The sequence below is a fragment of the Leptosomus discolor genome, chromosome 2 (assembly GCF_034619465.1).
Source record: "Leptosomus discolor isolate bLepDis1 chromosome 2, bLepDis1.hap2, whole genome shotgun sequence".
NCBI classification, from domain to species: domain Eukaryota; kingdom Metazoa; phylum Chordata; class Aves; order Leptosomiformes; family Leptosomidae; genus Leptosomus; species Leptosomus discolor.
Genome location: NC_141392.1, coordinates 68,076,950 through 68,099,570, shown reverse-complemented (window position 1 = coordinate 68,099,570; position 22,621 = coordinate 68,076,950). Strand labels below are relative to the sequence as shown.

The 22,621-nt window shown below is 45.0% G+C and overlaps 1 protein-coding gene across 1 annotated transcript in view; it reads left to right on the top strand.

The window, feature by feature from the left end:
- Positions 1–1,387: 1,387 nt before the first annotated feature.
- The window catches only part of RSPO3 (R-spondin 3), a 62,153-nt gene continuing 40,919 nt past the window's right edge, over positions 1,388–22,621 (top strand). Inside the window, exon 1 of the mRNA XM_086461244.1 lies at positions 1,388–1,484. Coding sequence (XP_086317370.1) covers positions 1,388–1,484 — 97 coding nt within the window. The remainder of the gene's footprint in view (positions 1,485–22,621) is intronic.

The window sequence follows — 22,621 nt, the reverse complement described above, 5'->3', positions numbered from 1 at the left end:
GCGGCCCAGCTCCGCACCTTCCGGGCTGCCAGCTGGCCGTGGGGACGGCCCCGGCCCCGGCGGGACACGCGGCTTTGCTCTGCCCCGTCCCGCCAGAGGAGCCACCCCGGGAAATGCCTGTCCCGGGGGGGAAAGGCAACGACCGAGAAAATCCCGAGGAGAGGGAGAGGCTGGAGACCCCTCACCCCCCCCCCCCCCCCTCCCATCTCCCCATCTCCATTTTGAGCAGGGATGTGGGGGTCAGATTCAGGAACCGGGGGGGGGGAGGGGGGGGGGGGGGAGAGAGGGAATATGTGTGCTGCGCTGTGTCCCCTTCGGCGGGGAAGGGGCCGAGCACATCGCCCCGGCCTCCCGGCAAGTGGGGGGGGCTCCTCCCTAACAGAGGGGCTGGGGCGCGGGGGTTAGCGGCAGCTCCGCGGGGTCCCCAGGAAGGCCGGCGGCGGAGGGGAGGCGAGCGGAGACCTCCGGGCCGGGGCTGCCAGCCAGGCTGCGGAGCCCCACCGCCCGCCCCGGCCCCGGCCTCGGCCCCGCCCCACCCCGCCGCGGGGGGCAGCGCAGCCGCGGGGCCGGCACGGAGCGGCGCCCCCCGCCCGGCCCCGCCGCTGGAGGATGCTCGGGCGCAAATGCCCCGAGGGGGCTCGGCCGGGCGCGGCGAGCCTCCCCCCGCCGTGCCGGGGCGCTGGGTCTCGCCTCCTCCCGCCCCGCCCCGCCCCGCGGCCTCTCCCCCGGGGCCCCGCTCCGGAGCAGCTCCCGCATGAAGCCCGGGGGCTCCTGGTCGGCGGGCGGGAGAGCCGGGGGGGCCCGGCCCACCTGCGCCCGGCGGCTGGCGGTGCCCGCGGCGCAGAACGCGGCTGCTCCGGAGCGGCGGCGGCGGGGCTGGGTCCTCCTCCTGCCCCCCCGCCGCTCCCGCCCTCGCACACTCTTCTCCCACCGCCATCCATCCATCCGTCCTGTCGGCACCTCGCCCGCCCGCCGCACGCACGGGCGCGCACAGCCGCACGCACCCCGGCACCCCCACAACATGCTGCCGGCCGCCGGCCCGGCATGGACCCCGGCGGCGGCTGCTCGGCTCCTCTCCGCTGCTGACTCCCCTCTGAGGTTTGCGGCAGGTAGCGGGGCGGACGGTTGGAAAGTGCAATAGGAAAAGCGGAGGGGAAGGAAGAAAAAAAAAAAAAAAAAAAAAAAAAAGGAAGGAAAAAAAAGGCAAAAAAAAAAAAAAAAAAAAGGCAAAAACCATCAAGCCGGCCAAGCCCAGCTTTGGATCTCAGTGCAGGTATTTCTGCTGCTGTGTTCATCCCTTGCCGCCTACCACCCCGGTTTATTGTGTTTTTTTTAAAGGAAAGACAAAAAGAAGGAAAAGGAGAAGTCGAACTCTCAAAGGGTTACTATGCAATTGCGACTGATTTCTTGGTTTTTTATCACTTTGAACTTTATGGAATACATTGGCAGCCAGCACGCCTCCAGGGTACGGCGACAGGGAAGAAGTAAGTGCGACGAGATTTATACTTTGATAACTTCTGCTTCCTCTCGTTGTGCCGTTCACCTGTCCGGGGGGTTCTTGTGCCCCCAGTGCCTGGGCGAGGGCGCTGGGAAGCAAGTCCGGCGCCCGCGGCGCGGCCGAGCGGATCTGCAGGCGGTTTCATTGAGTTGGAGGGATGAAGGCGATTTTTGATCTCTTTCTGCTTTTCTCTCTCACCTCACCGGAGTGAGCAGAGCTGGCCTCGGGAAGACCTGCGTCTGCTTCTTTATCTTTTAATGTCTGGTAGAGGGGAACGTCCTTTCTTAGCTCTTTCCACTTCCTAAAGGGAAGGCGCGATGACACCACAGGTAACTTTTTGCCATGATGCCCTGAGCGCCTTTCTCCACCGCGGTCAAGAAGCCCCCACGCCAAGAACCAGCAGCACAGATCACCCCTACGGGTTAAGCCTGGCGCCCGGCGGTGTGCGGAGTGGGGGGCTGGGGTGTCGCGGCGCTGCCCGGCCCGTTGGCTTCCAGCCTCCGCTCGTCACTAGTCACTTCGGTGGCACTGTCCGGGAAGCCACTGGGTCATCCGTCGGCACTGCCTTGGGGCTATGCCCCCTGATATTTTATGGTTTGGTTTGTCTGGGTTTTTTTTTGGTCTGTGTGTTTTTGGTTTTTTAATCCCGTGGGATGAGAGGCGTTCGTCCCTTCTGACTTAGCCAGCCCCTGCCCAACGCCGCCTGGGTCCCGGGTGGCGGCAAGAGGGAGCCGGGAGGGCCGGGGGGCGAGAGGCAGAACCCAGGGGGTGCTGGCAGCAGCTCCTCGGGCGCTGCCGTCCGGAGGACGCGATGTGGGAGACCAGAGGCGAGGAGAGTCCCCCGGCACCGGAGCAGGAAGAGAAGCGAGGCAGGAGCGAGTCGCCCCCTCGGGAAGGCGCTGTCCAGGTCGCCGGGGACTGCGGCTGGCGGGCGGGCTTTGGCTCCGGCGTGAGGCTCCGGCGGCGGTCGGCAGCACCGGGCACTTCCGAGGACCCGGGTCCGCGGTGACCCACTCCTCCCCCCACCCCCTCCCCGGCCGGACGGCCGGGCAGAGCCCCCCGCCGGGGCGCCGCAAGGAGCCGCCGACGGCGGCGGGACGCGGCAGCGGGACGCACCGGGACGCGCACCCGATGCCGCCTGCATAGGACCCGTCCCCGTTTCTGGCGAGGGGAGGCATTTTCTGCGCACCTACCGCGGAAGGGCTACTCATGCCTGTCCTCTTTCCCTGACAGCTGCAGATACCGAGGAAATGTCATAAAACACGGCAGCCTGCATTTAATCAGCGAGAAGTAACTGAGTTACTTCCTCAGGGAGGGGACGGGGGGGTTACTATTATTTTAATTTTTTTTTTTGCTCAGCCCTCGCTCCCTTCCCCTGCTTGGCACGGCTGGCCCTTGAAAGCCTCCTTTGTACGGTTTGCCTCCCGCACACAAGGTTCGATTCACCTAACGTGCCCCCAAAGCGGAGCCGAGGACGAAAGAGACCGGGGCTCCAGCCCTCCCATCCCCACGGCCGCGCAGTGAGGGAGCACTAAGGGCTAAGTAAAACATGTCAGGGCATCCGATTTATTATCCTTGGCAAGGGAGGGCTCCGCAGCCTCCCATCACTTCCCACCCACTCCTTTAACCCCTGGCAGCCGCGGACTCACAAGCCGCGGCTGCCCACCCCGACGGACGCGGGTGGAGGGGTTCAGCCCCGGCTCGGGGGCACAGCAGGGGTGGTGGGGGGGCAGGACCCTCCAGGGGAGACGGTCGGGGAGCGCCCCCCGCCCCCCTCACGCCGCCCCTCCACGCGTCCCTGCCCCGGCACCTGGTGCGCGTCGCGCCGGGCCAGAGCCGGGCCGGCGGCGACCTCTGCTGTCCTGTGCCGCGGCGGGCAGCCCGCGGCGGCAGGTGCTCGGCTCCGCTCGGCACGGCTCGGCACGGCCGCTGCTCACCCCACCCGAGTTCGCCCTTTTGGCGGGGGAAGGCAGGTCGCCGCGGGGCTGCTGCCGCCCGCGCGTGCGGTGCGCCCCTCGCCGCCCGCCTCCGCCGCGCTTCGGCGCCCTGTTTAGCTGCGGGATTTTCGGGAAACGGAGGTGGAAGTGTTGGCTGCAAATAATTAGGTGGTTGGAACAACGTGGGGAAGGTACTGAGTACTTGTTCGAAGTTTTCTGGTGAAAATGCAAGAGTTAAGTCAAATTCACAACAGAGCAAGTGGCTGAGATGCCACAGATAGAAAGAGTCAGAGTGGAAATCTGGCTCCTTATTTTGGCGGTGAAGGCAAATAACTGTCAGAACACCTCACCTGGACATGGTGTTCATTGTCCACTGGCTGAGGTCTTCAGATCGGGCTGGCTGTAAAATGCGCGTTGGTGTAACTAGGGGTTGTCTGGTGTGAAGCAAAAATTGGAGTGTGAGTGTTTATGGAAGTTATTATAAAAGAGATTACGGTCATCACTTGCACTGATCATTTTGGCTTTAAAAACCGGCAAATTGCTATTAGTGAATATTGTAACTTGAAAAAAAAACGATAGTGTGTAGTTAAAGAAGAAACCTGTCAAATTCATCTACTACGCAGAAAACTTTCTCTGGATTTCTGCTTCTTTTGCCTAGATAGTCTCCTTTAAGCATAAGTCCCAAACCGGTTGCTAGTGAAGTCTTTTCAAATTTCCATTTAATCTATGTATTTTTAAAGGCAGTACAAAACACTTGCCATCAAGCAGTCAGTGAGCCCAATTTACTTCATTGTGTTTAATATCCTACTGCCCCATTCTACGTATTATATTGTAGACTCCACATTTTAAGATAAAGGAATAACAAAGCCTTGACTGCGTAATTCAGAATGTGTTGGGCCAGACACTCAGCTGGTATAAATTTACTTTTCTTTGTTAATTTATCCCATCAGAGTGCCCTGGTCCTGAAGCATTACTTATTTTGTACCTGTTGCCAAAGTAATCTTTACTAGGAGAAAAGTCTAGCCTGCAGTCCTTTCACTCCCCAAACTCCTACTGAAGTTTCGAGTTTGAGCATCCTAGATATCTGCGTAGTTGGCTGTGCAGAGGCAAAACTCCTCTGAAGTCAATCACGGAGTGCAGACAAGGGATCAGGTCCATAACTAGACATAGCACAAGACCAATAAAAGTTCAAAAGCAAACATATCATTAGCGAAGAGATTTGTGGTTTTATTCTGATAAGAACAAATTAAGATTAACCAATTAAGTTGCTTGTTCAGGTCCTGCAAGAGAGATTAATATGCAATGGAGTATAGACTAGCATACCAGTAAATAAGAAATTCTACGTATCTGCCAGTGATTACAGTTTGTTTAGAAAAAAAGTTAAGTCAATAGTTCCAAAATATTTTGGCTTTGCAGGCCACAACCAGCCCTCAAAACCTTGTACTGACAGTTGTGCACCTTTCTCATTGACCTTTTAACTGACAGAAATGAAGTATTATTTGCTATGGGACTGTGAACGACCTGCAGACCATTTGCCGTGACCCTGCGGACTACCAGTGAGACATGGACTAAATTTGGAAATCGCTAGAATAAGCAAAGTGGTAGAAAATTCTGCAATTGTGCTACAATTCCTACATCTGGGAGTAAAACTGTCAGTATGACCCAGGGGATCTGTGATTTGGATGTAGAGCTACCATGGTATATATTATTGGTAGCCCATCTGATGTTGGCAATTGCCTCCTCCTTTTGCTGTAACGGCACACTCACGATACCCAGCGTTCGTTCGTTCGTTCCTGTGGTCGCTCCTTTGGTTGCTTCTCTGTCGGTTCTTCTGTTGATGTGGGACTGCAGGTCCTCCAGCATCTGCTTCTGGTCACGGTCACGAGTGGAGGGCTCCACTCTGCAAACACTCTGCCTCTCCATCTTCGTTTGCATACAACTACTTACGAATTTGAAATTAAACAGATGTGTAACAGCCCGTTTGAAAACATAGCTATATAAAATAAAACAAAACAGGAGAGAACTGACAAAATACAAACTGGTAAAATTATGTCTTTGGTTTTTTTATACCCTCATGGAAGGTGTCATTCACACGGAGGTAAAATGTCAACATGAAAAGAGGAATTACTTTATTAGTTAAAGTAACACTGCATTTTGGAAGAATTTTTTTTAATAGTTCACCATCAATATGTATATTACCAGTATCTACATGTATGTTTAGGGTTGGCATGGCACAGATGGTAATGCTACATATTCTATAGATAATATAGGTTTTGCTACCAATTTTTTAAAAAAGAAATAATTTAATATCTGAGTGCAGTAATTTAAAGCAGAAGTTAGCCAAGCAAGCAGCCATCAAGTAAGCCAAATCTGTCCTTGGGTGGGATTTAATTAGTGCTAGTCCTCCTTCAGAGTATTTGTATGCTGATGATAATTTTTTTTCTGCGATGTTTTCATACTAGTATTGTCAGAGTAAATACTTTGCTGGTGACAAGTGCATCTTTTTTTTGCAATGAAACTATATTTCTCGGTTTTGGACGAGATCCTGTTTGTTTCGAAATAGACTGTAAAATTCCTGCTGTAGTCATTAGAAACAAAAGCACTGTAGAAATATTTCATTGTATTTTTATAAACTGTGAACGTATATCATTGTAGCGGTATCTTAGATAAATATTAGGAAATCAACACCCATTGCTGAAAGCATTACAAGTATTACAGGGATAGCCTGCTTGCATTGTTTTTCTTATAACTCTACGTGCCTGTAGATCTGTGCTTGAAGTAAACTAGCTGCAAGTGGAACGATACATGTTATTATCCCAAGAGACTGAAGGACATTACACACCAGTTCCCATTTCATACCTGACATCTGAAAGGGTGGTAATTTCAGATTTTGTTTCTTTCAGCTGCTGAAGACATTTCTTGTACTATAGAAAATTCATGTTAAACTGCAAATACGTATATCACCACAACTTCTTAAAGACATTGATGTAGGATGGTGTATCAGCAAATATATGAAAAGCCCTATTTCTCTTTGCAGGCACAATAAAATTTCGCTATTATCAATGAGATGGTTTTAGAGCTTGAACCTTCCTCCTTCGCTTTCAGTCGAGAAAGTCCCATGGACTTCACTGGAGCTGGAGAGGGGTCTTTTTCTGCAGGATCTCAGGAAATGTTTTGAGTTTGGAAGAATTCCTATGCTAGAGTACTTGCAAAATTGCATGATCCAAATATGTACGGTATCTATATAGGAAAAACCAACGCTCTGTACATTTCAAAACTGTGATACATAACCTACTTGGAAGGCAATCTCTTCCTTAAGGACACGAAAAGAATAGCTATTTTACTACTTTCACCTATTGAGACAACTGAAGTCAATAAAGTTAACTCTGAGATTAATTTTTTCTTTTAAGCTTTCATATTAGTGTACCAGGCCTTTGCAAATCCCTGGTTTGCTGCTGCTTCTTGCTGTACATTTTTCATGGAAGATAATGGAAGTTATGCCTAACAAAATCTGAGCTAGGACTTAAAAGTCAGACTTACTCATTATCTCTTGCTTAGCATGCTCATTTTGCTCTCTGGTTAATAAAGCTAGTGTGCTGCCTTGATAACATTAATAAGCTGTCTACCACTTCGTATTCAATCATTTATAGACAGTGACTATTAAGAAAACTCATCCATTAAAACTATGGAGGTTCTTAAGAAGTTTTTTCCCCAACAGTAAATTGTCCCTTTTGCTCTTGATATTAAATTAAAAGTTGCGAAAGTCTGGTGGAGGAGATACAAAAGCTAATAAAAAAATTAATATTTTTATCTCATTTCTAATTTTGGAGTCTGAACTCCTCAAAATCACTTTGCCAATTTTTTACCAAAATAAATCAGAACAAAGCAATATTATCAGATGACAAAAGGCAGCTGAAAACCATGTACGTTTTTATACAAAAGTCTGTCTGTCTGCTATTACCACAAACAATGCTACAGATAAAAACATTCAGAGAATATTTATTCATGCAAACTTGTTACGGCTGTCAAAAAAACCCCAACAAAACCCAACAGAAGAGCTACAACTTTTTTATAAATAATTGAATAACTGAGTTTCTGGTGATGGCAGTATGATTACTCCGCCGCTTTGTCATAATAAAACCCAACAGATTTTATTAATTATTACTTTAACCCTATTTTTGTTGTTAGCAGTGAGCAGTGATATGAGCAAAGCTACTTAAAAAGAAGGAACAATTATACTACGGTATTACGATAGCTGGCTAACAAACATTTCTGTGTGTTTCAATTTCTAGATTATGAGCTATAGACCATACATTTTAAAATGTTAGTATTATTTACCCATGTGATTAAAAATAACACCCACTGAAGCAAAGGAGCCACAGAACTTATCTCCCTTCAGTGCTGCTAGGCAAGAACTCAGCTATGGGGACTGGAGCTGAACCGGGAGAGCCGCGAAGGGAATCTGCTTTGGCTTGGTGATGGCACTGAGCTCCTGACTGCTCCGAGCAGCAACCCGGCCTTGCACCGATGCTTTGGCTCCACACACAGAGTAATTAGGGGAAGAACAAAAAGGAATGCATATAGTGATACTTTTAAATGAAAGTAAAAGCCCGAACCACAGGTCTACACAAAGTTCTGGTAGCACGCTGCTATAAATTTTATCCTTTCAAGCTTCTTATTGTGTGTCAGGTTTACGTCCTGACACATTTCATGTTTAAACTTGAAAGGTCCTAGATGGGATTTCAGACTTTTGATATTTCCTGCAGGGTAAAGCAGATTTTGGGGCACTGTAAAATAAAACAGGAGCTCATTGACGGGTGTTGGAATAGCAACGATGCATGATTCCTGCGGCTTCCTGTAAAGTGCGAGGGCAGACACAGCAAGTCTCAGACCCAAGAACAGGACTTAGGTGCTTAAGGTGTGTCTGGGGCATGATTTAAACACCTGAGTCCCTCACCTTCAAAGCTCTGCTTAACTGCAATCTCACCCTTGGTGCATGGGCATCTCTCAGGTGTTTTGTCCTTACTAACACAGACTTCAGCTTATTGACATTGAGTGTCCATCTGGCACGGGAGACTTCTGAGCTCAGGTCCCTTCTGCAGAGACTTTGAGACTTTCTCCTAAAGAAACTCTAGGTAAAAAAGCCAATAAATAAATCATAACAAATAATAAAAATATCAATACAAATTCTTCCACAGGGAGCACACGACTCTGCAGATGATTGCTTGCTGACACTGGAATATAATCACAGGTATCCCTGCTCTCGTACCCATACCCTGCCCCCCCAGCCCTTTCCTCGTCTGTGCTAACCAAAATGGGTGCAAGCAAATTACCTGCAATTACCTGCAAATCCAGGTGACGAAAGGTCAGTTTATTAGAGCAGATCAACACAGGCTAGAGTCATGCTAGATTGAAGAACTTATTTAACTTAGATTTTCAACTCCTGGCTGAATATTTTAGCTGCTAAGGTTTTGGATACATTAAGGGCAGCAAGGCTGCTGCTCCCTTCTTGGTGTGTTTCAAAAGAAAAAGCGAGGTCACCTTTCTTTTGTTAAAGAATATATTGGCTTGCAGGGCTGGGTAGCAGGACCGGGGTACCTAAACTCCCAGGACAGCCAGGATTTGAGGTGATTTCTGACCCCAGCATTTCCCCATGACTAGGCTGAGAATCCCTTGTTCAGCATGCTGTTTTTTGTCAGTCCCTTTTGGAGGGACTCTTCCCACCTACTGAAAGGCAACTCAAATGCCTCACTCAAGGCTGCCAACTGTACTTTGATGAAGGTGTCAATGGAGGGCATCGCTACACAAAGCAGGGATGTTCAGAATAGCATAAATCCTTTTTGAAGCACCAGCTTATCCACCCTACTTCTCTCCAAAAAACTCACCAAGGGTGCAGCTTCTCTGCTTGTAGCATTTTGGTGGGAAGTCACAGCAGTAGGCCTTGAGCCCTTTTTCCTCATCTGCTCTGCAAAGTGAGGTTCTGTTTCAAGGGGAAGAAAGAGGAGAAGGCTCTCGTGTGAACTAGAAACGTAGAAGAAACCAGCTGGTGGAACAAGATTTCCATTGCATTTCTCGACTAACATTTACAAACATCCACATGAACCAGAGCTACTAAAACCTGACACTTTAATATGTTTATGAAGTTTATGTATGTTATCAGCACATGTAATACTCCCAACAGGATTTATTACAGGTTTCTTCAGCAACAACATTTTTTATTCATAACAGCTCAACTGGTCAGAGAGAGGAAAACAGCCAGTTTCTTCAGAGCGTGCCTCCCACGCACACTTGCCCAGCATTATTGCATTGCTTATTTATGAAGATTACAAACACCAGCATCGGCAAGTGTTTCATAACCTTGTTTCCTTTTCCTAGAATGTTTATAATTAATTTCACTTTTTTTCTATGCCACTGAGTACAGAGTTGCTGGTTTTATTTTACTTTATGTTACACTGCCGAGTGAAGAATTACCCCTCCAAAATAGAAGCAAGTGGTGGGACCAAAGGATATTTGTTTAACATGGGAGTCAGAAGATGTTAAGTGCATGTATTTAGCAAATACACAGAGATGGATGAGGATTCCAGAAAGTTTTAGTATAACACAGGACTGAAAATCATCAACTAAGATAAGACCTCCTTGTGCTGGGCATGATGGCCACAGTTGTCATAAAATCTAATAGACAAGATCTCGAAGGTCTTTAAGAATTTATCAGTAGGAATTAGTTGTGAGTCAATGTCAGCAAGAGGACATCCACATGGCTGCTTAAGTCATATATTATTTCACAAGAAAAGACCAAAGTAATTTTGAGGAAAAGGTAAATATAAAAGCAAGTTCCCCTGGACAGATTGTGGACAAAAGTAGTCCCTTTTCTCTGTTGGCATCATTTATTTCTGCTAACAAGCCACAAAATCAATATGATTTGAGAATGCTTATTCTCTTCCATGACTGGATACCATGTTCTTTCATCTCAGTAATTCACTGAGATACTAGTCACTCTGTAACCCCCCAGCTTCTTTCAAATGTATGTCTTAGAACAAGTACGCTGTTACATTACTGACTCTGAGTTCAGTATATTTCCAGAAATAATGTAACAAGTGGTGCCATATATTATGATTGTGTGGTCTCTTAGAGGTCAAAGAGGGCTCGATCACTCCATGGACGTGAAAATTATGGAGGAGGTTTCAAACAGGCTTTCTTTTACAATTTATCTATGTATTGTGTCTGGATACTCTGATGAACAAGTCTTCCCAAGCTTTATGGAGGTTAGAAGCACCGGGTGGGGAGGACCGGAGTGGGGGGGGTCTTACTTGTGTTTGCCAGGATTTGGTTAACCACAAAGGAAACTGTAAACTGTACCCTTTCGAGATGAGGACAGGCTTCTATTCACATCTTTCTGAAATTACATCCTTTCCAGCTACCCAGTGAGCAGAGAAGTTCATGTCTTCCTCAGACTAAATCACACCTGAGTCCAGATAAAATAGATTAATCAAAAGAGTAGTCTTCTCTTGCATTTCCATGCTTCATTGATTATGTAAAAAGGGAGGACTCTAACCATAGCTACCACTAAAAGACCACCAAACATTATGAAAGTCAAACCATAATCCTTTCTGAAGCCTTGCATAATTTGTTGAAAAGTAAGTTATTCATCTATGGAACTTGCTGGTGGAGCCTTCCACCCTGGTTCCATGACTGACAGTGGTTGCTCCTGTGTACACCAAAAAGGGCCTGTGTTTTTCATCTGGAAGTACGCAGAGACCTTGGACACATCTTGTCCAAAAGAGATCAGCCACAGAAATTGCAGTACTGTATATAACAGGGCTTATTCAGAAGAAGAATCTTCCGTCTCATACTCCCTGACTCCTACGTAAGACTTCTCTGGCATATGTGTGCTTCATCCCCCAGAACCCCCTAAGCCTACAGCTGTAGTCCTAGAGTTGGAAAAACTCCTTTACACAGTCTATGCCCATGATCTGCTAAAAAGACCTTTTTGACCATCAGCATGTAAACACTTGACAAAGAGGTTAGAAAACTGCAAACCTACAAAAAGTACAGAGTGGTATTTAAAACTGTTCACAAAATATTGATAAAGTTAATAATTTTGATGGAAAATACAGTATTATTTTATAAAATATAAGTATATAAATAACAAAAATGTAAATAATAAATAAAAATACTATAAATGCTCATACATTTAGTCATCTTTCCCTTCTCTCCTACACATTCATATCTATATCTGTATATACACATTCACTTACATACACACAAATTCACACAGACACAAGTAAGAATTAAAGGTCTTGATGTGATTTTATCCACTTTGAAATTGTCTTAAAATATGGATAAAAACGATACTGATAACCCCAGACAGAAGTTGTTTTGTTTCAAGCCACACAAAGCCCTTTGGTTTGCCTGAAAACTCCACCTCTTCTCCCACTGTTCTTATGATCTGTTTGGTCATGGAAAATAAAATCATCGGGTTTATAGGTTAAACCAAACACTAAATTAAAAAAAAAAAAATTGCATGGGAAGCTTGACAGTGGATTCTTTTCTCCTTCTGTTGAGCTTGGCAGGCTTAAAACGGTACCAGAAAGTTATACAGACTCTTCCGTTTTTTGTTGTGTACAGGTGAAACTTTTCTGGCTTTTCATATGACATGTATCACTAGGCTGGAAATTTTACTCAGGCACTGAAGAGGAAAATGATGTTCCTTAGGCCGGGCTCTGGACAGGGGAAAGAAAAGAGAAGAGTCTTTCCTTGCCCCCTGTGACAATGCAGTAGCACTACTGCTGACATTCCGGGGGGGGGGACGTCTGTGTGTACCTGCATCTGTGCATGTGCCAAGGGAACAGCAAGGACAGTTAATATTCCTCTCTTTTATCAGCAAACAGAAATGTCATGATTTTAAGGCACATGCCAGACTGACATGTGGTTTTCAATTACAGCCTCTACATCGTTTTTAATGGGAGTTGGTTTAGGCAAAATAATCATCTCATAAAGCTTAAGGGATTGATTCTGCTTCTAGTTACAACTTGTGTCAGGAAGCAAATAACTCACAGAGCTCTGCCAGCATAAAATTTGCATGTGCTTAGAATCCAGCCTAAATGTTTATACAGGTTACTAAAAAAACATGATAGTTGGTGGGGGAGTTTTGTTCTCACTCACCAAGAAAATCAGAAGCAATGCAATCTGCACTTCTCTTTGGGAGGTTCTGGTAAAGGGCTTGAGGGTATTCCACTGTCTTTTGTCAGAGAACAGCGGCGATTTGGCACTTAAAGGTGTGGGAGGGATACTTTTACTGCTTTCCCCGTGTTGACTTATTCACCCTGCCCAGCACTGTGTACTCATGAGCTTTCTCCCACTCTGCCATCTGCTCAGTTATAGTTGTCAAACTTCTTTCTTCCCTCTCTTCCTACAGGTATTGAACTTGGGCACTATTTTGCAAAGCAGTGACTGAAGTAATTCGCAGAGTCAGAGCATACACCAAATCAGACTAGCTAAATAAGTGAGCACAGGGATAGACCCAAAATGCAGCATTTTCTGAAGTAGCAAGTGGCAGAGGAACTCTAGATTAACTCCATTAGCCTGCCTGATTCAATACAGGCATGGTCCATGTACTCCTCACTGTCCATAACATGCCTGGATCCAACCCAATCCCACTGGAAACAAGAACTAGCAGGTGAATGTAGTGAACCAAAGCAGACACACCAGAATTCACATCCAACAATGTTATGTAAGGTGTATGCTAATGCACCCTTTGTCATATGAATTTTTAATTTTTTTTTTCTCATCATGTCAATTCCTGTTCTTAGTTAATGTCACCCCAAAGGAACACTCCCTTAGTGTTCCCTCTCTCTCACTCCTCTGTTTGTACCTATAAGAAATTTTCCTCCTTGGCATACTTTTCCCTTTTGTTGCCAAGCCACAAGTTATTGCAACTTATGGTTCTGAGCCCAGGGTTTTGAGGAGAAATGGTGGATAGAGAATGATCTTGAGCTGTGGTGTAATGACTTGATGATAGCAGTGGGTTTCTTGGTGAGAGAAAAGCAGCAGTGAAGAGCTGCTTTGATTTACAAAGACAGACTGTAAAAACAAGCTATGAATCTTTGCGTATACAAAAAGATGTGAATCCTTGGAGCCTTTGTCAGACATGGCCTGGTAGAAGGAAGGAAGAAGCTGGAAAAGTTTGCACACTGTAATAGAGTATGTGGCACTGAAGTCTATCAAATACAAGAATATGAAGTTTGGAAAGTGGTGAACTATTCTGAATGTGTCAGCTGATATCAAACTTGGCAATGGCTGTTTGACCAAGCACAGATACCAAAATATTCACTCAGTTTGTCTACTGCTTTCCAAGCAGCCGTGCAGGACCCTTCAGGGACCAGAGGAAAAAGTTCAGTTTGCAAAAACAGGTGGGCGGACAACGGGAGGGAAGTCTCCTTCATAGTACTTTGCATTTCCCCACAGCTTTGTCAGCGAGTGCCATGATAGATGGCAAGACAACTGGCCTTGATTTAGTACAACTTACAAAATCCTCCTCCTCAGCTGCAGAGCAATGCAGTGTCACAGAAGGGATGGGCAGCGGAGTTCGTCAGCTAAACTGCAACGCACAGCACTGCCTGCTGTACTCTACAAGCAATTCCCAGCTTTTGTAATGCCTAATGGTCCTAATTTTCCCTATGCCAAGCCCTTTCTCCAGCACATTTAATTCCTCAAAGCTCTGCACATCTCTATTCTCTCTTGTGACAGCAGTTGAATAATGTCTACAAATGGAAATATCTACTCCTCTTGGCTTGCTGTGGAGCCATAACCCCCTCCCCCAAGATATTCAGTCTAAGTGGATTTACAGAGTTAGTCTGACAGTTTCTGAAACAGAAAACCTCTGGTTAACAGCAGAGCCCAACCACTGCTCTTTCTATAGGCAGGCCAGTGCTTCTTGCTTCTCTTTAAGATGGACTCCCTCCGATGATGTGGGGACAGAGGAGATACCACACCCTGTCCAGCCATCGGCCTCTTGCTGAGACAGCTATCACGACTGCCAGTTCTTCTTGAATGTTTTACAATGCGCACAATTTCAAACAAACATCAGATGAAAGCAATTTTGAGTCTAAACCAAGCACGACCAGGTTTGCATTGGTGATTTATTGGTGAAAGTCATCAGCTCCTATTACCTGTTTCTTGAGCCATCCAGTACTTTGGCTTCCAGCCATTTCTAGGGACTGATTCTGTTCCTATTGAAGTTAATGGGAGGTTTTGTCACTGAGTTCAATAGGAGGCCTTTAACTTTCCAACTTTCTGTCTATAGAGGATTGAAGTGCTTCCAGGTTTCCATCACAGTCTGCGGTTCCCCTCTTTAAGTCAATTGGACATTAACGGATTGCCTGGGCCCACACCTTTGGATTTAGGAAAGCTCTAGGTCTGATTCAGCTCTCACACACACACCAGCTCTATATCTCAGTGGAGTTTCTCCTGATTTATACTGGCAGGAGAGCGAGGGTCCAATGTTACTTATGCCTGGGTCATTGCCAGCAGAACGCGGAGAGAATTCAAGTCACTTGTTATCCCCTTCCCTGCACCTCTCAATCACAGCATATACGTACATGTATATCTGTGGATATATTACAATCATCTGGACTCTTTTAAGTTATTCACCATCAAAACTGACTTCAAATTCAAGTTTTAAAGTTGAAATAACAAAGAAGGAAAAAAGAGCCAGAAGGGAGCCAGCTGCAAGGGTACTCACAATTTTCATCAGTCTATGGGACACTCCTAATAACATATTTTACTACTTTGTAGTGAACTTTCTTTGCTTCTGCCATAAATATATTCCCTATGCTGTAAATGAATAGCCTGCAAGCTCAGTAAAGTTAATATAGAAGAATAAATCTTAACTACCTAATGTCAGGTCAGAAATATAAATCTTATCTAATATGCCAGGTCAGAAGGAACGAATACTTTTAGCTGAAAATAGCAAATACTTTCCAGTGCAGAGTAGGAACTTATTTTTCTCTTTGAAAAAAAATATGCTGCCCCTAATAAGATGAGTTGAACAGTCTCCTTTTAGAATCTCCAAAAGAAAAATAAACACATAGAGCAGAGTTAATTTATAAAATGCTCCGAAGTTTATCTTGGCAGAACAGTTTTAGGCAGTGAGATTTCTCTCCCTCTCACACATGCATTCATACACATACACACAGACACACACACATCTCAAAATTAGGACAGGCCCTTACAATAGCAAATACTACAGAAAACTTCTGTATGTGGATAAATTCACATTCTCATTTTCAAACCAATGGAAATTTTTCCAAAGCAAGACAACAATCCTTGAAGCCTTTTTGTGTAAGTACAGACCTGCTGTGTCACAGTGGGAGGCAGCGAGCCACACAAGTGCCTCCTGTCCAGGTCCCCTTCCCATGTGCCGGCACTTCTGCCAGCTGTAGAGCAGTGATGCAGCCGCCATCCCCTCTTCCTGCCTGCCCGGGGCCCCACTTGTGGGGCACAGCTGGGTAGCCTGGTGGCTGATCTGCCAGCCAGGTGCTGCTGGCACACGGGTCCCTCCCTGGAGCCACAGGCTCCCACTGTTGCCTATCCTCTTGTTCCTCTTCCACACCTCCTTCACTCTCATCTTGCACATCAGAGACAAGGCAACTTCAGAGGCTGTGGAGATGAAGGCCACCAAAGGCTTTCTTTCAGCCTTATGGGCTTAGCTTTATTTTTTTTTTATGGCCCGTATGCTTGCAATCAGTCTGTGCCAGGGAGCCACGACAACAGGGGAATACTGCAGGCTCCAGATCTAACAGCCAAGAGACTGCCCAAGTGCACGGCACAATGCAACCAAGAACAAACAGCGCTGTATGCTATGCTGATACCCCCAACCAGTTTGGAGTTCCTCTACCTCTTGCAGCAGCCACTGCCCTTTCACACAGTTTATTTACTTCAGGGTCTGCAAAGCACAGTCGCTTCCCTCAAGATTAGCAAGAATAGAGGCAGTTTTATGCGGCTGAAGCACAGCAAGGCTGGTGCGTGGACCATCCTTCCGCAGTGCCACCAAGTTACAGAATGCAGACCCTGACTTACTAAAACCTCACAGAAGAATGCAACAAGTGGGTTCCTTCCCTTCTCTTCTCTTCTCTTCTCTTCTCTTCTCTTCTCTTCTCTTCTCTTCTCTTCTCTTCTCTTCTCTTCTCTTCTCTTCTCTTCTCTTCTCTTCTCTTCTCTTCTCTTCTCTTCTCTTCTCTTCTCTTCGGCTGCTGGGAAGTTGCCAGTAATTTCCAGCATTTGGTCTGACAACTGCTCTACTGTAAATATTTAGAAGAATCCATTAGAAATTAAACAAAGTGTAAGTAACTGTTCCTAAGTGATAGCTCTTATTAATGTTTCCAGCAATGGACGCTTTACAAATGCATATGAACGTCCTACCTCTAGCCTGCTTGTAGGAAAGGGCAAGATAGAAGGCAGCAGCTAGAACACAGTGTAATTTGAGCATTAGTGTGTTATCATTATAAATAATCAGTGCAAAGACAGCATTCTGTGATGTATGCACCACGCTTGCAAATCTTCCAGACAGCAATGGGTAGAGCGCAATATCCTGACCAATGTATTTTAAATAATCTGTAGCAGGCTGCAAAAGTACTCAGAGCCTCAGCTTGGATATTTTTGCCTTTCTCTGGTCTGCCCCAAAAATACAAAAAAACCCTCCAAAACCCCAAAACCCCAAGCCCCCTCCCACCCCAAAATGTAACAAGAATTGTCATCTGTTACAGCGGAAAAGACAAGCACTACTCTGGTGGAATTTGTAACTTATATTGTGTTCTAAAATTATCCTGACAATACAGTGTCTTAAATGTTCACTGTGCAGTGTGTGTGATATCTATAGCAGAGAAGGGATGAACACCAACAGTGTTCTGGGGCTGACGAGGACGTACCTAAGAAGTAATGCTGACAGAAGTCACTTTCCAGTGGACTCGATTTTGAGGATAAAAAAGGTCGCATTTACAACAAACTGAGATGAATGAAGATGTATAAATTCATCTACACGCTAGCCAATTTCTTGTGATATTCTGGCAACATAGTGAACAGCAGGTATGCATCTATGCATGTGCATACTATAGCAGAATTTTCTGTCCCAACAAAGGTTGGTGATATTAATTTTCTTTCATTTTAATTACATTATTTATTGTCAGTTGGCAGTGAGTAGAGTGTGCTGGTTCGAATTCAGAAGGAGTAAAAGAACAGATCACAAGACTTGGCTCCAGGGTCCACCTTGCACTGGTTAGGTCCTGCAAGCAAAAAGGCCTGGGGTTTATCCAGGCCACTCACAATGCTTTCCTAGGGTAGTAATGTCTGGTACTCAGAAATAATGCATGTAAGGCAGACCTCTTAGCATCATACGTAATTTTTGAAGCTGGTAGCCTCCTTCTCCTTTCCTGTCCCCCTACCTTAAAGAAAATGTCTGGATAGTTTCTAGGAGATATCTGTGTTCATTCTTTCATTTCAGTTCCACAGCCACATCTGACTTTTCAAACTTAGATTCAACCATTTTCTGTATGTGGATTTAGATCTTTACTGAATAAATAAATAAAAGCAAGTTGGGCAACTGGGAGAGTTTGGTACGAGCTGCTGAGCAGGAACATGATGATTTGTTGGATACTCCCATCACTGATTGTGGTGGCTTATGGAGCTGCTGGTTTCAGTGTCGCAGCAGGGAAGAAGGATGAAACTTGTTAAGGTAAAATTTGGTGTTGCAGGTTTCCCAGAGAAAGAAAAGGGGAAGATAAATGCTTGTGACCGCCCAAAGCAGGCCTCAGCAAGTTAAACAGAAAGGGAGGTGGCAAAAGAAGTTATTAACAGCCTCTTCACTAGTTCAGATGTTGGGCTGGTGTCAAGAGTGAAGAGAGTAACATCTGCTCCAGCTTCCCCTCTGCATGGTCAACTAGTACCCAGCTTGAATGAAATAACATGTTGTTAGTTCCCAAGCACAAGGTGGACTCAAACTGTAGGTAGTGATGTGCCTGACTCCAGTGGGCGCAGTGCATTTTTCAAAGTGCTGCTGAGGCAGGGCCAGTTCTGATGTTTCTGACTCTGAAGTCAGTAGCCGTCTGCCAGAGAATGACTGCTATAGGCTGGGTCTGGCCTTGCACCACACAACAGTCATATGTCCAAAAGCAGGAGACAAAAATCCGTGAAGTCTTCTTTAGATCTTGGTCTTTCTGAACTTGTTTATAGGCTTCCAGGTGCCAAAATTCCTCCACCTCTAGAGCCAGTAGCCAGCAGGAGGAGAGGGTGAGCGAGACATCCTGAGCTTCTTGACAGTGGCAAGAATCAGGCAGGATGTAAGGCAATTTATCTTCTGTACCTCCAAGTGTGCATACATGCAGCTTCAGGAAGTCAGGTAGAAGAGAGCTCATGCTCTAGAAAAGTTACTGAGTGGCAGACTAGATGGTCTCTTCAAGGGAGAGGAACATTAGTAAGGAGTGTTCCTACGCTTGGATAGTCGAGAGCAACTGGAGTTGTTCTGCCCAAGACTCCACTAAATGACTGTATTCACCTTAAAATTATAACAATAAGAAGCAGCAGCAAGAACACACCTTTCAAAATCTGTACAAATATCAGTTAATTTTTCATATTAATCCTTCAGACAGGTTTGCAAGAGGGCACTGTCATAATTTTTCAAAAAGTGAAAAGGAGGCAGGTAAGTTCTCTTCTAAGACTAGCCAACAGCAGTGATGTCATTTTAAGACACACAGACCACTTACTTGCAAATCTTGCTAAAGTCCAGGTGGTCAGACCTCTTTACCTCAAGGAACAAATCTTCCACCGGATAATTTAGCAGGGCTGTGTTGACTTTACAGGACAGTAACATTTGACCTAAATAAATAATTTGACCTCCCCCCTTGACTGCAGATATTGAAAGCATAAACACCAACAACTGAGCTAGTCATTGGACATAAAATGTCAACTCCTGGGCCACCTCATCCCTAGGCAGAGGTTTAAGATAGTTCAGATGGGCTGAGCCCTAGAAGTGTCTATTTGCCTCCATGACTACAAAGTCTGGTGTCCCCAAGCCCAGATGATCTACCCCTCTCCATCCATAGAAGAGTTAAATCTGACAAGACCCATGTTGACTCTTGTCAAGCCTGGACATGTGGGTCAATCATGGATGTCCAAATCTTCAGTGCCTACCACAAGGGGAGATGAATTCCAGCATGGGTGCTTAAGTACAGGCACTTTAACTTTCAAAATTGGGTAAAAATCTTTCAGAGGTGCTAAAATGTAGTTGAAAGGGAACTGAACCTCCACAGTTCTTAATTCCTACTCTGGAGCAAGGGCAGCAGACATTTTAATTATACATCATTTCAGGGGGGATTGCTGAGATATCTTTTCCCCTTAAGTTTGTGATGCTGTAGGCCATTCCCACTTACCTTCCAATGTAATGATTGCGATGAAAACAATTGTTTCTCAAAATTTGCTGTTCTATTGCCATATGGTTGGTTTCAGCAGAAGCACATGCAATTTGCGTGTGAAACTGCTGATTTGAGAATAGAAGCAATTTACAGCCACTTAGCTGAAATGTGAATGCATATCCCGGGGTCAGGGGGAGGGGGGATCCAGCCCTACACTTCCAGAATAGAAGCCACAGCACAATGGGGATAAAAGAAAAGTGTAAAAAGAGAGGCTACAATAATAAAGGTAATTTTTCTTCTTTTGCTCACAGCCATGCTGGCTGAGGGAATATGCTGTTTAAGGTAATGGTGTCTCCAAGTTCCGTATAAGATAGCACCTTAAACACTCCTCCCAGATGCTAGTTTGAAGAAGCAAAGTGGAATGTACGCCGTGGTTCAGAAAAGACAGGAACAGTGAATAACTTGGCTTGTTACTCCTTCTGCTTTTTGAAAGAGGAGAAGCATTCCATCATTTCAGTCCATTTTCACATCAAACAGCATTCCATCTTTACCTTTTCTTTAAAATCCTAATTTATTAGTGCTTTCTTGATTTCCTCTGATATGAAGAATAAACAAATGGAGGAAGAGACCATATTGCTGAAGAATTTTAGATACATGTTTAGGTTTTAAAAAATTAAAAGGTACTGTTAATTTTCTTCCATTTTGCCAGTAATTTCATATGAACATTAAGCTGCATTAGACAAGTGGCTAAGACATAGCAAGAGAAAATTATGTGAAATCAAAAGGATACTTCCTTGAGATTCTCCCCTTCTCTATCTTGCACAAATATATCATGGTAAAATCAACAAGTCTCCTACCATCTGTTTGCTTACACTGATGCCTCATCCAGCAGATATGCTACATTGAAACCTTATGAGACGTAAAAATCCAATTTTGCTCATAAGGCAACAATGTGGAGTTTGTTTTAAGGAAACTGAAGTTTATTTTATTTCTGAAAACTCCTGTGAAGCAAGTAGTTCTCAAATCACAAGGAAAATATTGAATCATAACCCTTATATTAAAAATACGGCATTTTTATTTGCTTTTATCCACAATTATTTCATTCTCTCTTTTTATGTCATCAGAATCAGACTGATGAGCATAATACAACTCACTGTGAGTAACAAAATTATGATATTGCTGATGCTATCTTAAGGCAAAACCCTAACAAATGGCTGGCTCGCTAGTCTGTGCAGACCCTAGCCAGAGGTACAGCAGTGAGCGATGTCTGAAGGTGCCTAGCAAAAACTGTAGGACCCATTCAATGGTTCCTTCCTCAGGCACAATAATTTATGGTTAAACTACAGCATGTTTTTAGAAAGATGTCTGACCTCATATTTGAAGCATACATGCAACTGAGATCATACTGCCTCCCTGAGACTGTTGCAATGATTTAACTACCAAGGCTTTCTGAGATTTGTCTTGGATAATGCAGTTGAGACTCATTGATGCCCACTTCCAACCATTGATCCGTTGCACCTTTACTTCCAGTAGCAGATAGCTTTATAACATCAGATATTTTAGGTGCAACACTTAATTACAGATAGACGTTTTTCCTACCTAGAGAAAGAGGAGCTGTTGTAGAGTGTGCCTCAGGCAAGGCTGGGTTTGGAGAAAATACTCCACTAAGCTAGATGCAGTTTTTACTATGCTTTTTTATCTCTAAGAAGAGGCATGTCTGAGGCTCTGATCTCAGTCCTGTTCTATGCCAGCGTAACTTTTCTGGCTTTAAACTTTCGTGGAGCTGTTTTTTTTGATTATAAAGTCATAACAGAAGAATTGGAGCAGGGTCTACTATCTTGTGACCAAGTGCTGTTCCTATGTTGTGACCAAGCAACAGTGTTCCTGATGGAAGTGAAGATCTTGAAGACATCCCAGGGTCATGTTCCCTCGTGGCTGTACCCCACCCGTCACCAGCAGCTCTCAGGTATTATGTAGCGTCAAGGCACTTCAAAGCTTAGAGAACTTCAGAGGAAAAAACCAGCAGTGAGATGGTGCACTGCCCCATTTGAATCCGTAGTACTGAACTATTGCTTCAGCATGGGCATTGGGATGGCAAGGCTGACAGCAACCACGCTGGGTTTGCTGGTAAGAGACACAGTTTCAGCCTTAGAGGTTCCCCAGATGTCTCAGTTTGAACTGGTTATAGCAGCTATCAAACATGTGGTGCATTCACTTTCTTCTCCAAAGATGTGTTGTTAAAGAGCTACTGCAGTCACCTAGAGAAAGGTAATACGGCCCCTAAAGCATTTACTTACATCATGGATCTGCATCCTACTTGATTGCTATAAAGTGCCTTGAAGACCACAAGGTGAAAGGTCCTACAGAACTGCATATATATTTGGAGTCTGTTACTGCTGATGTTGCTATTTGATTATACCTTGTTATCGGGTTTTTTTAAGGATGGTTGAAATCACAACAGAGTTTGCAATAGTTGTATTTATTCTCTTTTTCACTTATCTGTGAAAAACTTTGTAATAATTTTCCCTGACCTTTTTCCTCATTTTCACTTGGCTTCCCTTTGAACACCTCTTTCTCATTTTCTGTGAGAATACCTTTGTTGTACTGGCTTTTTTCCATATGGAGTGCTACATATGATGTTGGTATGGAAAGTATTACATAGTAAATAGCAGATTTAGGCTGAAAAAGATACTTTAGAGATTAATGAGTAGGCTTGGAGTCTCTCCTTTTATAGTACACCAGTTTGATACTTACTGAAATCAAAGCGATCTATTTTCCTTCCT